This window comes from Sus scrofa, chromosome 7, assembly GCF_000003025.6.
Source record: "Sus scrofa isolate TJ Tabasco breed Duroc chromosome 7, Sscrofa11.1, whole genome shotgun sequence".
Lineage (NCBI taxonomy): Eukaryota > Metazoa > Chordata > Mammalia > Artiodactyla > Suidae > Sus > Sus scrofa.
The window spans coordinates 68,233,900-68,252,204 of record NC_010449.5 but is presented as its reverse complement, the minus strand read 5'-3'; the positions used below and the strand labels follow the sequence as shown (position 1 = coordinate 68,252,204).

The window sequence follows — 18,305 nt, the reverse complement described above, 5'->3', positions numbered from 1 at the left end:
TACGACATTGTATTTGGAATCTCCTCCCATTCTGTCCCATACACTCAAGTTAGGTGGTATCAACCATCCCTCAGGATGCACTCCCAAATACATGCCATCTAAGACCAGCTCCAGCCCAGACTTCCTTGAAATCCAAACAGCTTCTTATTTTGCTCCACTCGATTATCCTATAGGCATTTCACAATCAACTCACTATTTTCCCCTGAAAACCCTCACTTGGTCTTTCTGTTAAGGGTACCACGAATGCTCAAAGAACCTTACCCTTTCAACTCCCAAACCAAGCTATCAGTAAATTCTGTTAATACTTGCTTAACATTTTAGTTTTCATTATCCCATTCCTCATTATCCTTACTGCTACTATCTTATTTCTAACAGTCTTGTTTTCTTTTCTATACTGCTGTCAGAGTGCATCTTTAGAAATACAAATCCCATCATGTTACTCCTGTTTTAAGAAAACATGCCTAGTGAATGCAGTCCAAATTACCAGTCAGGCCAAACCTTCCCCCAGCTGGTAATCTGGCCCCATGTACCATCTAGCTTCATCTCTTTACTGATCATGGTTCATCACCCTCTTACTCTTTCCCCTCAAACCCACATCTGCTCACTGCTCTACCTGATGTCCCTAAATGTACTGTACTACTTAAGTCTCCCAGTCTTACATCAAAGGGAATCCATTTCTGTGACGTCTGTGTGCAGAATGGAGAATGCCTTCTCATCCTTAAGCAACTGACTCTTCTGAGAAGCCTCCTGAGTAACTACAGAGGTGTACCCTTGAGCTCCCCTTTGTGGGGGAAGGTGCTGCCTGGCTGTGGGGAGTGCAGCCAGCTGTCAGCTCCCTTAGTGGCAGCTGTATCTGAGGCAGAATCCTATGGGAGGCACTGACGGGCAGTCTCCAGGGCTCCCCACCCCAGCAGATATGCTAAGCTTTGCTGGACGCCCATACTGCAGTTTGACATCTTTTGCCCAGCACCGCTTTCCCTATTCCCTTCACAGATAATGTTCCTTAATAAACCTCTTGCTCCCCAAACTCCACCTTGGCATGAGAGTCCAGAGAACCCTACTGTGATGCTCTGCCTGGTGCACTCAGAGCTGACTACTCCAATTTTTTTTTGCCAATTGTCTCTTTTATAATATACTAGAAATGCAGTGATAATTGAGGCATTACTGTTGCCTTCAAGGAGCTATGTCATTAATCATACCCTATGGCAATTCATAGGCACTAGACTCTACCACACTCTCAACTTTGGGTACAAAGTGGGTGGTCAATAAAGGCTGAATTCAACTGAAACCTTTTTACCATATGAAGTAGAATATGGTAAACTTCTGACACTGATAAACAGAATGAGGAAGGCAGAAATCATTTATGTCTAAAGACTTTCTATCATCACCATGACATAATATTGAAAAACTGTAACAACAACAGAAAGAAATTTAATGGATATTGAACATATTACTATCATTTATTGATATATACCAGGTAAAAAAGTGAGATGCTTTTCATATATTATGTTAGTGCTTTAACAGTTTCCTGTAACATAATCTTATTAATGAGAAAACTAAGGCTCAGAGAAGCTGGATAACTTGACTGGTCACTTAGTTAGTAGGTGCTAGAGTTAGGATATGAACCAGATCAATCTTAAAATGCATACTTTGTGCAGTTTTCAACATACTGTGTGTATAAAAAAGTTCTGTTGGCTGGACAGGGATGATACTGTATTTTAAAATTAACATACTATTACACTTGAAGGTCACTCACTATCAAAATATAGGCTGTCAGTCATTTAACTGCACTTAAGTTAAAGATACTGAAATGAGAATATAGGTATTTTCTATCTTCTGATACATATCCTCTAAACAAGTATGTAGTGAATATGGCCTTCTCTAGATGAGACTGCCAAACATGATCACAAAACTTATTCTTGGAGTTCCCATGTGGCTCAGTGGTTAATGAACACGTCCATGAGGACGTGGGTTTGATCCCTGGCCTTGCTCAGTGGGTTAAGGATCCAGCATTGCCGTGAGCTGTGGTGCAGGCTGCAGACACAGCTCAGAGATGGCACTGTTGTGGCTGTGGTGCAGGCCAGTTGCTACAGCTCTGATTGGAACCCTGGCCTGGAAACCTCCATATTTTGTGGGTTTGGCTCCCAAAAGACAAAAAAAACCCCAAAAAATCTTTGTTCTCAAAAAACTGTCCCTCTTGCTCTTTAAAAACAAACTGAACAACTGTTTCCAAAGAGCCTGAAGTACCTGGATCCCAACAGTCAAGAACTGTTGTTAGAGCACTACGGAGAAGGTCAGTCCAGGCGGCGCGGCTCTTTTCTGCTCGGGCCATGGGGGAAGATAATATTCCTTTCAGAGCCTGCAGGGAAGCTGCAACTGTTGAAGATAACTGGCCCCCAGGTAACTTCACAGCAGTTTCTCTGAGGACTCCGATGGTGAGGTACAATATGGTTGGAAGGATTGAGATGCTTCCTGTAAGATATTTTTGAAAACATTATTTCAGTCTGCATACAAGTCTGCAAAGGAAATCACCAAATGACAAAGACTTCTAGCTTTTAAGATAACTTTTCATAGAAGATTGTAACAGTTAACATAATTCAAATAACTTTAATATTTGTTTTATTTGATAGTTGAAAACATTGAATTTATTTTTACTTATTTTTTAGTGTGGTAAAATACATGTAACATAAAACTTACCGTCTTAACCATTTTTAAGTGTACATTGCAGGGGCATCAAGTACATTCACAATGTTATGCAACCATCACCACTATCCATTTGGATTAATTTTATATCTATTTGGATTTCACATTAAATTAAATACTGTTTCAAGGAATTTATAATGAATCACTCAGTACAGAATATTAAAGTTTCATGGCCACTAAAGAGTTCAAAAGTCAGTTGGTTTAAAATGAAAGGGAAGGAACTGAAGCTAAAATAGACTGTCAATTTTCCCAGAGGCTAGTCAACAAAACTCATTTAGCATTTTTTCTTTTTGTTTGCTTTTTAGGGCCGCACTAGCGGCATATGGAGGTTCCCAGGCTAGGGGTCAAATTGGAGATACAGCCACAGCAATGCCACATCCGAGCCATGTCTGCGACCTACACCACAGCCGGATCCTTAACCCACTGAGCAAGGCCAGGGATTGAACCCACAACCTCATGGTTCCTAGTTGGATTCCTTTCTACTGCGCCACGACGGCAACTCCTTATTTAGCATTTTTAGCCCCATCCTCTGCTAGTCACTTTTTCTGCTCCTCAAGGTATAAAGCAGTGTGTAAAAATACAGGTTTCAAAGTCATGTTAAAAATAAGACAGCATGTAAGTTGGTCAAGACACATTTAGTAAGAATATACTTAGCAATTAAGGAGTATCTATTGAATACTGAGTATAGATTATGTGCTAAAGTAATAGAGGATACAAAATTATGCTGGAAAGAAGATATTGTCTGTATATGTGTTTATCCTCTATACATAATAATCAATTACATACAGTGCCTCTATATAACACATAAAAATTACATATCTACATATAGAGTCCACACATACACACAACTAAAACTCAGTATGAGCCAGAGTTTCTAGGGAAGTCTTCACAGATGAGGTAGGCCTGGGGTTGAATCTGAAAGGAAGGCTAATTTTAAAAAAGAAAGGATGGGGGTCACTTCTGATCAGGTAACACCATCAATAGCACAGAAGGGATGCTGTTAGCAGGGATAAGCATGAAGCCTCCAGGGCTTTTTTTTTTTTTTTTTTTTTTTTGCATATTGAAGTTCCCAGGCTACAGGTCCAATTGGAGCTTCAGCTGCTGGCCTACACCACAGCCACAGCAATGCAGGATCCAAGCTGACTCTTTGACCTACACTGCAGCTCACGGCAGCACCACATCCTTAACCCACTGAGTGGAGCCAGGGATCAAACCCACATCCTCATGGATACTAGTGGGTTTGTTACCACCAATCCACAACGGGAACTCCCTGAAGCCTCTTGGGCTCAAGATTCACAGAAGGAATCAGGAGGAAGATGTATTCAGCAGAGCCTTATGGAGCCTTAGACACTTTGTTAGAAGTATGGATTCCTATCAGAACTGGGTGTGATGAGAAACTTCTGTCATCCAGAGACAGGGAAAGCCCATTTGTTACTGTATACCAAAAAATGCCCAAGAGCCTATAGTTGCCACTGACCGGTTTAAAGTATTCTCATCCTTAAAAGAGCACATCTATCTAGGGTCACATGCTGTCTCTGTATTTACTCTCACCCTTTTAGTAAAATGAGTTACTAGAATGTAATGTTCATCTTAGAGGATTAAAGACAATACTCAGACCTCTGGGTCAGCATTTGTTTAATGAGAACAAGATTAGCAACCATTATCTCCATTATCTATCAAAGCCATTTCTCTCCTTCCAGGTCAAGAAAAGCAATCACATAATCCAACACACCTTCAGGAGAGCACACCGCAGGAAGTTCAGAGAGGATGACCAATGCAGCGGAAACCAACCTACTTCCATCTTCTGACAGCATCTGTGGCTTTGCACCTTTTACTCCTGGGCTACCTGTCAATTTAGGATTTAGCTCTGGAAGCTGTCTAACTAGAATGCATACACACAATTCCAGTGTTGCAAAGACCAAAGATTTTCCAGGTACGAGTCCTCCTGTGTCCTTTCCCTCTCCAAATTCTGGCAAGGTTTCCTTTTCAGCAGCCCCATCATCAACTAAAAGACAAAAAGAACAGTGTTGAATAAATGCTTCATGTTTGCTTAGGTAACACATTTAAATGGGTCAAGTCAGAATTCCTGCTAGGGTGTAACGGGATTGGTGGTATCTCTGCAGCATCAGGACACAAGTTCAATCCCTGGCCCAGCACGGTGGATTAAAGGATCCAGCATTGTTGCAGCTATGGCAGAGGTCACCAACTGTGGTTTAGATCTGATCCCTGGCCTGGGAATTCCATATGCCACAGGGCAGCCAAAAATTGGGGGGGAAAAAAAAGTAAAGTCTTAGGTCTTAAAGGTTGAAAGATAAAGCAGATATGGAGGTAAAAGTAGTTGTCTTGATTTCGACTTCTTATTGCAGTGGATAAATGGAAGTCCTCAGTGACCCTCTCAGCATTAACATATTGTTTGGTTAACTCCTTGCTGTTAAGAATGTGAACCTGGGAATTCCCTTGTGGAGCAGCAGGATGGGTATCTGGAATTGTTACTGCTGTGGCGCGGGGGTCAATTCCCGGCCTGGAAATATGAATCTAATAGCTAGAGCTCCAGCACTGACATATACGCCTTAAGTACTGGTACAGGCTGGGCAGAAAGACAGGAAATGAGGTCCCTGATATCATTAAGAAGCTGCCATCTTATGGACTTCCTTTAGATGAGAGAGTTAAGTCCTTGTGTTTTAAATCTACCATTACACTGGATTTTATGTTAAATGTAGTTAAATGTAATCTTTTCTTTTTTTTCTTTTTTTTGGGGGAAGCCACACCTGAGGCATATGGAAGCTCCCGGGCTAGGTGTCCAATTGGAACTGTAGCTGCCGGCCTAAACCACAGCCATGGCAACACTGGATCTGAGCCGCATCCTTGACCCATTACGCAGCTTGAGACAATGCCAGATCCTTAACCCACTGAGTGAGGCCAGAGATCGAATCCGCATCCTCGTGCATACTAGTTGGGTTCTTAACCCACTAAGCCACAATGGAACCTCCTAATCAAATGTAATCTTAAATAATAAACTCACCAATACCAAAATTAGGCTTGTAAACAAGTAATTTAATTACTTTGCAAAACCTGTTATTAAAAAATTGTCAGTAGTTCTTTCCATGCACATTGGTAAATACTTAAAAGTAAATAGTGAAGAGTTCCTGTCATGGTGCAGCGGAAGTGAATCTGAGTAGGAACCATGAGGTTGCGGATTCAATCCCTGGCCTCGCTCAGTGAGTTAAGGATCCAGTGTTGCCGTGAGCTGTGGTGTAGGTCGCAAACGTGACTCGGATCTGGCGTTGCTGTGGCTCTGGTGTAGGCCGGCAGCTGTAGCTCCAGTTAGACCCTACCCTGGGAACCTCCATATGCTGAGCATGCAGCCCTAAAAAAGGACAAAAGAAAAAAAAAAAAGTAAGTAGTCAATATAAGGGATTTTTTTTTTCCCTCCCAGAGCTGTTAAAATTCTAATTTTCCCAAGGAATAATAGTTTAGCTACTGACAGTATATAAGCTACTGACAAGTATAAAAGTTAGAGGCAAGTGAGAGGATGTGAAGCCATACCTAGAGATGTCTCATTTGTACTGTACAGAAAGCTGCTCAGAATGACATAGCTATATAAGCAATACTTTACAAAATAATGATGCCACATGATTAATTTGGCATTATGGATTAACATTCACCTTCTGCACTTCGTCTTTTCTCCTTCACATGTTCTTGAGCTGCACAGATAATCTGCCTTACCACTTCAAGAGAAGCCAATTGAATGGAAGGTGATTCTCGGGTCAGAATTACTCGATGTAGTACATTCAACAACTCGATTCCCAATTCCTAGCAAAGAAAACATTTAGAGTGACACTATACTGAAAATTACACACTTAAAAAAAAAAAAATACCGATGTTAAATGCCATGAAAAAATTTAAGAGAAAGAGAATATATCAAAAAATAAACAAAAAATAAAGGTATTAGGGCAGTAAAGTTATGTAACACTTGCTCCACTTTGAACCAACTCTTGGTTTTTGTCCAGTTTTGTGGGAGACGGCACTATGACAAAAGATCACTTTTACACAGGTCCTCAACTGGGAAAACAAACAAGGAAATTTCTAAAACAAGATTAAAAAAAAGTCACTAAAAGTATAAAAGAACTGCCATGTAGCTTCCCAGATCTACATTAAGGTTTTCTAGTACTAATAAAGAATAATGTAAAGTATGACATTAAAAGTAGATAATAGTATTAAGCATACAAGGAATATTTCTCTAAAGAATAAAATATAATGGACAAATATCATTTCATTTTCCCCTTTTCTTTTGTATTGGCTACTCTGATGGCTTTCTTTCGTCTTTGAAAATAAGAGTAAAACTATCATTATAATACTTGTTTTAACATACAAATAAACAAGCACAAAAAAGTTTAAAATTTATTCAAGTATAATCCAAGTCAGACAAGGCTTGATTAATACTTTAAACCTAATAAATGATAGTGGTAATAAATAACTGTCTATACATAGAGAAAATCATACCGTCGATTTTTTTTTAACATTCAAGAGTCAATTTAATATAAAATTCAATATCGTGGTAATACATGATGCTAAGGGTGCCTGCCCAATACACAGTTGCTCTTGGGAAAGCAGTTAAAGGAAGTGCCATACTTTGGACAGTGATCCACTAACCATGGTCACAGCTGGGTCTCATATTAGTGTCTGACTCCAACCATGGGCTGGGCAGTTGTTTCTTAAAAAGACCTGGATGGAAAACTCAGCCAAGAGGAATACTACATAACTGACAGTGACTACATGAACCAAGAAGATTCTCTCTTGGTGAAACAGGATATAAAATATAGATAGAAGGAAAGAGCAGGGAGCACTGAAGCGGGAAGACAAAGACAGTACAACAAAGAACCTTCCCATCACTGCAGAAAGTTTGATTGAAGCGCTGCTACATAGAGTGGCTGGCTGGCAGTAGCAGAAGCAGAGGCAGAAAGTGGCACTCAGAGGCACTGCACATCTGCAGATGGTATTTCAGTTTTGAGGCCTAACTGTGAAGTTTTTTAGTTTCCCTTTTACTCCTGTCTTCATTCTCTGTTCACTAGTAACTTGAACATGTTTCTATTACTGTTCCTTGAAATCTACAAAAGCCTAACAAAAAGCAAGGAATCACCTGATCACTGCCAATTTTAGATCTGGGCCAGGGAACATCTAGAAGAGCCTGTAATGCATGTAAACAAGCAGTGATGCTTTCCATGGTTGCATCTGAACGCAAGGAACATAGAAATTCCACACTGATTCCTGCAGAAAGCAGAAAAAGAGAAGGAGGCTTGAGATTCTTAGTTTGTGAAGTTAAATTTTGTTTTGATAAGGTATACAAATAAATAGCAAAAAGGTAAAGCAAATAAACCACAGTGAATTTAAGACTAAACAATTAAGTGATACGTTAACCTCTTAATAGTTTGCTTTTGTCAGCATGTACACAAATAATAATCCCAATTAGGCTTGTGCGCTAGTGCAAATTATAATAACACTGCACCAGAGTACTTAACATGTAGCGCTTCATAACTTTATTTTGACTTAAATTGAGTGATTACCATGTATCGGGCATAGCACTTGAAATACATCATTTCACTCTCACAGCATCTAAGGAAGTAGGCACATTATTACCAGTCCTTAGGAGCACACAGAGCTTAACAGTTTGATGAAGGTCCGTTACAATGGGATATATCAAGAATTTGAACCGAGGTAGTTGAACTGCAGAGCTTATGCTCTGCCAACCTTCATTATATCAAAGTTTTATTTACTTATTTATAAAATTCATTTATTTTTATCTTTTTTTCATCTTTTCTAGGGCCACACCCTAGGCATATGGAGGTTCCCAGGCTAGGTGTCTAATCGGAGCTATAGCACCAGCCTACGCCACAACTACAGCAACGCAGGATCTGAGCCGTGTCTGCGACCTACACCACAGGTCACAGCAACGCCAGATCCTTAACCCACTGAGCGAGGCCAGGGATCGAATCCGCAACCTCATGGTCCCTAGTCAGATTTTGTTATCCACTGAGCCGCGATGGGAACTCCTAAAAGTTTTTTAAAATTTTAATGTATTTATTTATTTATTGACTGCCTTGCAGTATATGGAATTCCAGACCAAGTGTCAGATCTGAGCTGCAGTTGTGACCTATACCACAGCTGTAGCAGCGCTGGATCCTTTGACCCACTGTGCTGGGCCAGGGATTGAACCTCTGTCCTCGTTTGCTGAGACACTGCAGATTCTGTTGCACCAGAACAGGAACACCAAAAGTTTGTTTTTAAAAAGAGCTTGTCTCAAGGCAAATGTAAACAAAATTTTAATACACCCAAGGATATAGGAAATCTGGTCATGTCTGGCCTGGGAAGGAGTAACAAAAGCTCTATGAATGATAAACAATGTAATCACCTACCTTTATAACCCTTACTTTGATTCATTTTATCAATAGCTTATTTATAGGTAATAATCTACCTTTTTTTTTTTTAAGGGCCATACTTGCAGCATATGGAAGTTCCTAGGGTAGGGGATGAATCAGAGCTGCGGCTGTTGGCCTACACCACAGCAACTCGGGATCTGATCTGCATCTGCGACCTACACCATGACTCAAAGCAATGCTGGATCCTTAACCCACTGAGCGAGGCCAGGGTTTGAACGCTCATCCTCATGGCAACTAGTTGGGTTTGTAGCCCGCTGAACCCCAATGTGAAACTCCCATAGGTAATGATCTAATAGGCTGTTTCCTAAGAACCAGGTAAGTATGAAAAACATTTATTCAAGATACTGTATCTTAAAAAGATAAACCGCTTTAAAAATGAAGTTTCAGAGAAGCCAAAAAATGGATAGAACTTCATAAATCTAAAAGTATCATTTATCTTTGACCTTAAATATTTTCTTGCAATTCTGTACCTGTGAGTCTTGAAACTTGTAGTCCTTGAGAATGAGTGGGGGGGGGGGCAGGACTCAATATACTGACATTTTTCATATATATACTGAGAAATTGAGGAAATCTGTAGACACCACATGATGTCTAAAAGTCATGTTGAAAAAAAGAACTAGACTTCTGCAATTTCTAAATTTGGTTTTGTTCTGAAGCCAGCTTGTAACACCATTCTAGACTTAGTATAATGAGATCTGCAATTTTATAAAATGTATACAAACTTAGTTATTACATCAAGGCTATCACTCATGCCTAACAATGAAGTAACAGCCACCAAGGGCTGACAGGCAGTGAGGCACAATTCAAGAAAAACTGTACAGTTGGAAGTTGCTAGGGTCTTTCTTTCACTGACCTAGAATAAGATGGAATCTCTCAGTGTAGACATCCTCAGGGGACTTCACTGTGGCCTCAGATGAAGACCCCTGACACATGGAAGTTGGAGTCACAGGCCTGGAGAGATTCGGTGCTCCCTCATCTGGGTCAGCAACAACAAAGCCTGTGCTCGTGAGCCACAGCGCTGTAGCATGGAGGATTAGTGCCCAGGAGTGGTAATAATGCAGTTTTGCATTTTCACTGGTCTCTGCTGTGTAAAAAGCACCACCTACAAATAAGGGAAAGCAAACAGTTTCAGAAGGAATAAACGAAGACATTAGCTCACACTAGAGTTTCCCTTTTTTCTCTTACAATATAGAGACTATTTCCATTATCTCCAAAGTTCTCCTGAGACCCTTTCCAGTCAGCCCCTACACCCCAAGGCAACACCAGATTAGTTTTGCCTGTTCTTGGACTTTACAGAAATGGAAAAATACACAGCATGCGCTTGTTGTGACTGAGTTTTCTCTTAACAATGTTTTTGGAGTCATCCATGCTACTAGTTATCAATATTTTGTTATCAATGATTTTATTTCTCCTCAGAGTATAATGGTTGAGTCATGGGGTTGATATACCTGTACAACTTTTTAAGAAATCTGCAGGCCAATTCTTTCTTATTTTTAATCACAAAGTATTTAAAAACAAGTATGTGATGTGTATATGTGTGTTTAAAAGGCAAAATATTTACATGATCTGGAGAGAAATGGAAGTATGTGTATGCATGTTTAAAACAAATATTGATACCCATTTACCTACCTCTAAGATGAACATTTTACCTTTCTTAAATTTCTATTTCTAAAAAAAAAAAAAACAAAACCCTAAAACTTTGTACATTACTAATTCTTGCCCCTCCTTCTGCAACCACTTTCCTCAAATTGTGAATCACTCATCATGGTTTTATACTTTCACCCTAGATGTGTACATTCATAAATAACAGATACTGTTATTTCGTGTGAGTTTACTTAAAAGGCTAGTTTTACTTAAAATACTGTATGTATTCTTTTTGAACTTGATTTTTACTCCAACAATGTGTTTTTTTAGATTTGCATATGTTGATTTATGTCTGTCATTCAATTCTGCTAATAAATTGTGTCAATGAATCAGTTCCATTTTGTTTCATTTTTATCCTATTGAAACGTGCAAACTACAATAAACACTCTACATATCTCTTTGTGTATATTTCCACTTAAAATTATTTTTTTTTTGTCTTTTTAGGGCCACACCTGTGGCATATGGAAGTTCCCAGGCTAGGGGTTCAATCAGAGCTGTAGCTGGAGGCCTACGCTACAGCCACAGTAACACCAGATCTGAGCTGCATCTGTGACCTATGCTGTAACTTGTAGCAATACTGGTCCTTAATCCACTGAATGAGGCCAGGAATCAAACCTGCATCCTAATGGACACTATGTTGGGTTCTTATGCTCCTGAGTCACAGTGAAACTCCCCCCTTAAAATTCTAATAGAACTTTACTGGCTGATCCTAAAACTCACAGAAAAGAGTGGGAAAAAAATAGCCATTTTGAAATAACATGAAAATTAAAAGCAGCTACCAAATAGCCAATCCATAAAATATGATAATAATAACTGATTATAAAATTAGATCCCTAGGAGTTCCCATTGTGCCTCAGTGGTAACAAACCCGACTAATACCCATGATGTTGTGGGTTCAATCCCTGGCCTCACTCAGTCGGTTAAGGATCTGACATTACCGTGTTGCAGACGTGGCTCAGAACTGGTGTTGCTATGGTTGTGATGTAGGCCAGCAGCTACAGCTCCAACTCAACCTTTAGTATGGGAACCTACATATATCAGTAAGAGTGGCCCTTAAAAAAAAAAAGTTAGATCCCTAACTTCATTCCACACCCACAAAATAAATTCCAGTTGGACTAAAGTCCAAAATTTAAAAAGCAAAACTGTAAAGCTTATATTTCTTAATGATCTTAAATTAAAAAAGGGAACACAAACCATAAATAACTGATTGCATTAATTTTAAAAAGGTAAAAGAAAAGAGCAAGCTACAGAATGGGAAGCTGTCTTCAAGATATGGAGCCACAAACGAAGAGTATTAAAAATTTGTAAAGGATGAGCAAGTCAGTAAGAAAGTGACAAATACTAAGTAGAAAATAAGCAAATATTATGACTGACTATGGAAAAAGAAACTTAAACAGCCCGTAAACCTATGAAAAAAGATTCTCAATCAAGAAAATAAACCAATGAAACTAGATCATGTGCATTAGATTGACAGAAATTAAGTATAACAACATATACTGGTAGAAAGATGTAGAAGAAAAGAAACATGTTATTAGTGGGCACATACACTGCTGTAACCATTTTGGAGGACAATTTGGCAGCGTCTCATGAACTAAGAGGAGCATGGCTTAGGATTTCGCATTTCAACTTCAGGGTCTCTACCCCGAAGCAACTCTCCCACGCCTATTCCGAGACTGAAAATTATTCTGAGGAAAACATTTCAGATAAACATTAGCTGCTAAGGGAGAAAATTTGAAAACATATGTTACTGCCTATCTTCCAGGAATTATGTAAATACTGTATCCTCTTACCTTCAACAGGAAGCTGGGAGGCAAATTCTGAAGGCAAAGTCAAGAGAGCGAAATCCTGAAGTGCAGCAAGCCAGAGCCTACTCAGTGTGCCCAGATCTGTGTGGACTAAGTCAAGCAGCCCGTCTGATGAAATCGACCCATTTCTGACACACTCTTCTGAAGAGGCAGTAGTCTTGGAAGGTTGTTTGTGGTTTTTACATCTTTCCACAGCAATTATATATACCTGTATAAAAGTTACTTTATAAATAGGAAAATCTTGTACCCACTGAAAAGGTGCTGTAATATTTTTATCTTGCTGAGGAAGGAGATACACCTTTGAGCCTCCTGGACTGAAAATACATTACGATACCAAGAAGGTATATATATGTGTAACCACACACACAAAAACTGCAGTAGGAAGGTCCAAAAGGAGTATCTTCAGTGAGATGTACATCTGACAAATATGCTGCCACTTTACAGTTTACAACCATGAGAGCATGGCATTCTTTGCGCTAAGCCAAGTTATGGCCTTGTAATCCATCTCAACATATGGCTCCAGCAGCCATCTATGAACTAAAATAAGCTGAAATACTGAATATTACCACTGAATTACTACAAATGATTTACCTAAGTAGACTTAACAAGGACCACTTATAGAACTATAGAATGTTAAAGCATTCAACATACATAATGTGTACTATCTCTTTATCCATAATTCTGAAATCCAAAAAGCTCTGAAAAATATAAGTTTGTGGGAAATCAAGCTGGTGACAAAACTGGCTGAATTTATGTGAGGCTATTTATAGTCTCTTTCTCACAGTGTGAATTATTCAAATACTCCACACGATACATTAGTGTGTTTGATTACAGATTCTATGGGCCCAGACTTCTTAGGTACACGCAATATGTATTGTATTACTTTTAGAAAATCCTTCAAATGTTAAAGCCCAAATATATCTGGCTCCAAGGATTTCAGATAATTATGGACCTCAATCATCATGGAACTTGTTGGTCAGTCATTATGTCCACTAAGGAGAGAAGAGGAGAAAGCTATGGCTAAAGCAAGAATATAGAGATTCAAATTACTATAAAGAACACTATGTAAGTAGAGAGTTACTTATAATAAGTTTGAGAATTTGTGTTTGTTCCACTACAAACATATGATTAAATCATTTAAAGTTGAGTTGGCTGTTAAAGATCATTAGATCCAACTTAATAAATCTAATGCAGAACTACTTCCTAACCTAGATTTGTCAACACCTAATAATGACAAAAACAGACACTCTTCTAGGGTTTTAATTAGTCCTACTGAAGGTGACTCTTTCTTACATATTGGTTAATTCTCAGTTGCCATCTGAGACTATATATGTCATTAAAGTGCTATATAAACTAAGACTGACCAAGCCTGGTAACTGCTGTGGGTGGATGATGGGTATATGTGAATTCATTATACTATTCTATTTACTTCTGTGCATGTATAAACATTTCCATTGTAAATTTAAAAATTATATAGCTTCCTTCCTGATTAGAAAAGTAAAGTTAAGCACTTTCCTCTAAGATTTGTTTAATCTTAGAAAATAAAATGACTTGGTTAACATTCAGAAGTCATTCTATGAAAGAGCACTAAAAAATATTAGGAGTTCCCTCATGGCTCAGCAAGTTAAGGATCCAGCATCTTCACTGCTATGATGTGGATTCGATCCCCGCCCGGGAACTTCCACATGCTGTGGGCGTGACCAAAAAAAACAAAAAAAATTATAGTTAAGTACTATAGAGTTGACAGGATATACAAGCAAACCTGCATTTCCAATTAATCCAGGTTTCAATAAAAGCTGATTCCCATTGGCTATTATGAAGTCTCTCTGGCTCATGACTGTCCGACTTAAAGCAGTAGATAACAGACAACAGAGGACACTTTAGAATACTTGGCCAAAATATCTATTAGCTGAGAAACATATCTTCTGTTAACAGACTTGTGTTTTAAAATAGCTAGTTTCAGTTCACGGCCTAGGATGTTTTATTAACAACTTCCAAAATTCTAGTCATAAATTAAGAAATACTAACCTCTGCCCAGGCTTTCAGAACAGCTAAGATCTCCATGGTAGAAGTACTTTCATTGTACAAGTGACTTAGAGCCTCTTTTCCAACCTGAATCTTTGTTAATGATGAAACAAGCAACTGATGAACTCTTCGGAGATCATTAAGGTCACTTACAACTCCACTTGCTATCCAGGCACTGCAAACCTAGTTTTTAAGAAAATCAAAAGTTATATTTAAAAATGATAAATACCTGCCTTGTGAGTTCAGCAGAGCTCACCCTTATTTCAGGAATCTAGGCACTGAAATCATCTTGGTATCAGGAAATCCAATGGGATGCTGCTGATAAAGATAGTCAAAAGTCAGCATTTCATAAGGGAATGAAGTCTTAGATGAAGAAAGGAATCGGTGCTAATAAGTGTATAAATCAGAGTTTCGGATGTTATTAACATGGAGAAATTAGGCCATGAAAGGTATCGCTTTCATAAATGTTTGAATTAATATTTGAACTCTATCTTCAATTTTGATAAACTCATTATTTCAAAGCCAGGAATTAACTGCATGATAAGTTTATCCTTCCTGAAAGGTAAATTACCAAACATTTAAAACCTCAATGAAGAGTTTGATTCTTTTGAAGATATTTTTAGTTTTTAAAACAAAACATTAATAATTCTCCAATGCAAAAAATTTACTCAATATCAGGGGTTGTCTATAAAAGTTTTTCTCGGTGTCATGATATTTCACTTTTACTACAGAAAACTTATTTTTCTTTTTCTATCTATTTATTTAGTTCCCATCTCATTTTCCCAAAAGATTTCAAGTGGCTTACAGCAAGAAAACATATAATAAAATGATGAAAAATTAGATTCAGTACAACAGTTAACACAGTTCTTTGAAAAGTGACGGTACTCAAACATTTCCTAAATACAACTCAATTTAAAAAGCTGAAGGAACTGAGTAAAATTAGTTTTTTTCCATTATGTTTATAATTAAATTCCCACCAGTTCTGCTTTTTATTATTTCAGGCCATTCAAGGGCTGGATGGATACTGAATGTCTGACAACCAAACCAATAAAAGCACCTGTTTACTATATATTATATGGGTCTCAGATATATGCAAAAAATGCTCAAGTTCACTTAAAATACAATCTAAACAATCATGAAATACCCTTTCACTCCATCACATACACAAAAATGTAAGTTTGACAATTCACAATGCTGCTAAGACTTGGCACTTGGGTATAGTTACAGTAGGAGTTTAAACCGGTAAACTCCTATAAAATACTCTTTAACCCAGCAACTGAATTTTGGGAATTTATCTCACAGATATGGTTGGATCCAGTGAAATGACCTTTTGCAGAAAGGTCATTCACTACAGCACTATCGGTACAGCAAAAGATGAGAAAACCTGTATTTCCATCACAAACGAGCTGGTGACATACCCGTATAGTGGATTACCATGCAGTTATAAGAAAGAAAGAAAAGTTCTCTGAATTTAAAAAGTAAGGAAAAGGGGCAGCTGAGATTAATGGTTAAACAACTATTATGCAGAACGTTGGTATAAAATACTAACTGGAAAGTTGCTTCTTTTAAGAGAGGGTTTTATTTACTTCCTAAAATTTATCTTTTTAACCATTTACCTGACAGGCTTTGGCAGTGACATCAGGTGGAGTCTCTGAGGTGAAGGCTGGTCTGAGTGCCGCTCCTACCTGGCAAGAAATTATACACTCATCCAAGCATCAATATGTAAGACAGCACAAGCTCTTTAACGTTATTTTATTTTTTGTTTTTGGCCACATCTGTGGCATGTGGAAGTTCCCAGGCCAAAGATCAAACCTGTGCCACTGCAGTAACCAGAGCCACTGCAGTGGCAATGCCAGATCCTTAACCTGCTGAGAGTCAAGGGAACTTCTGTTAGTTTAGAATTATTATTTGTAATAGGTATTATGTACATCTGTTTTTTGGCCTACTCAGCATATCTTCCCTTGTTTTTAACTAAGAGCATCCCAGTTTTCCTTTGGGGAACTCTCTCCCACAACTCTTAGCCCATGTTATTGCTATGGAGCTGACAGCACTGCTAGGAACCCACACTGTAATAATGAAAGCTCTCTTGAAGATGTGTGCTCAGGAAAGAAGAGCTTTCTTCAAGATTCTGGAGGCTAAGAGAGAGCAAACTTGAGAATAAAGCCAATGGAGAAGAAAGAAGAGCCAACAGATTCCCAAAAACAATTTTCCTTTTCTGCTTAAGTGAGTGGTAATTTTGTGTCTATCATTTGCAATTTTAAGAGGATTAAAAATAGGAGTTCCCGTTGTGGCGCAGTGGTTAACAAATCCGACTAGGAACCATGAGGTTGCAGGTTCGATCCTTGTCCTTGCTCAGTGGGTTAAGGACCCGGCGTTGCCATGAGCTGTGGTGTAGGTTGCAGATGAGGTTCAGATCCTGCATTGCTGTGGCTGTGGCGTAGGCTGGCGGCTCGGCTCCGATTAGACCCCTAGCCTGGGAAACTCCATATGCCATGGGAGCAGCCCTAGAAAAGGCAAAACACACACACACACACACACACACACACACACACACACACACACACACACACACACACACACACACACACACACACACAAGAGGATTAAAAATATAACAGAACTTCTTTTAAGTTAGCTGAATCATAATATTTATTCCAAAATGGTAGTTGTATTTCACTCCTATCCCTTCCTTTTGCTTCTTTGCTAAATACACATTTGCATCACCTGCTGGAAAGATGTGATGGAATTTGCTAACCAGCTGGTGAACTGCTCTGGATTCCCTAACTGCCAGTCATCGGAAGCTGCCTCTGAATCATAATGAGAGGTATCCTTGGATGAACACTGCTGAAGGATTACATGTGATATGTGTGATGTAACATGATGATTTTGTTATCTTCCTGGTTCCTCCTAAATTGCTCCATGCACCAGTCAAACAAACACCAGTCAGATGACAGAACCAGTAATAGAAATCTGAATCATAAACTGATTACACTGGTGATATAGTAGCAGAGATATATACTCATGTATTAAGAGGTGGCACTGCCAGTTAGTTCCAAAGACTTTTTTTCCTGGGTGCTTAATAATAAAATTCTCTAAAAGAAAATGCTTACATTGGCTTGATACTGTTCCAGAATCACATGACCTGGAAACTCTGGTTCTGGAATAGTTGCAAATTGCCGAATAACAACCAACAGTGTTTCAAGGCCAGAAAGACGGAGCTGGTCACTGTGATCCGTGGCAGCCATAAAAGCCATGCGAATTAAGTCAGCAAGATGTAGCACCAAAAAGTCATCTACATGATTTAAAAAAAAATCTTATTAAGAAAAAGAATTGCTGGAATTAAGATTTCTGTTAAGTTTTTCCTCCTTTTAATTCATAACCTAGACTTTAAGTACTTTTGATTTGATTTAGTTTTACTGTTTATTAAATACAGACTTTAAAAAAAGCTGGATTTACTGCACCAGTGCCAATGCTCACACACAATTATCCCAAAGCAAATAATTATACAGCTATTCAAAAACCAAGGTAGAGTTAGCTTCCTTTAAAAGAGTGCTAATAGTACCTTCAATAAGAATTTTGTTCCGGAGTTCTCGTCATGGCACAGCGGAAACAATCCGACTAGGAACCATGAGGTTAAGATTCAATCCCTGGCCTTGCTCAGTGGGTTAAGTACCCTGGCATGAGCAGTGGT

The 18,305-nt window shown here is 38.6% G+C and overlaps 1 protein-coding gene and 1 long non-coding RNA gene across 2 annotated transcripts in view; one reads left to right on the top strand and one right to left on the bottom strand.

The window, feature by feature from the left end:
• The window catches only part of LOC102165023, a 43,661-nt gene extending 29,256 nt beyond the window's left edge, over positions 1-14,405 (top strand). The window contains exons 6-7 of the long non-coding RNA XR_001297940.2: positions 4,404-4,636; positions 12,584-14,405. This is a non-coding gene — a long non-coding RNA (uncharacterized LOC102165023). The remainder of the gene's footprint in view (positions 1-4,403; positions 4,637-12,583) is intronic.
• Positions 1-18,305, bottom strand: part of HEATR5A (HEAT repeat containing 5A) — a 115,491-nt gene that overhangs the window by 6,883 nt on the left and 90,303 nt on the right. Inside the window, 9 exon segments of the mRNA XM_021099894.1 lie at positions 2,248-2,472; positions 4,436-4,708; positions 6,369-6,516; positions 7,844-7,971; positions 9,994-10,242; positions 12,575-12,797; positions 14,618-14,797; positions 16,231-16,299; positions 17,725-17,906. Coding sequence (XP_020955553.1) covers positions 2,248-2,472; positions 4,436-4,708; positions 6,369-6,516; positions 7,844-7,971; positions 9,994-10,242; positions 12,575-12,797; positions 14,618-14,797; positions 16,231-16,299; positions 17,725-17,906 — 1,677 coding nt within the window.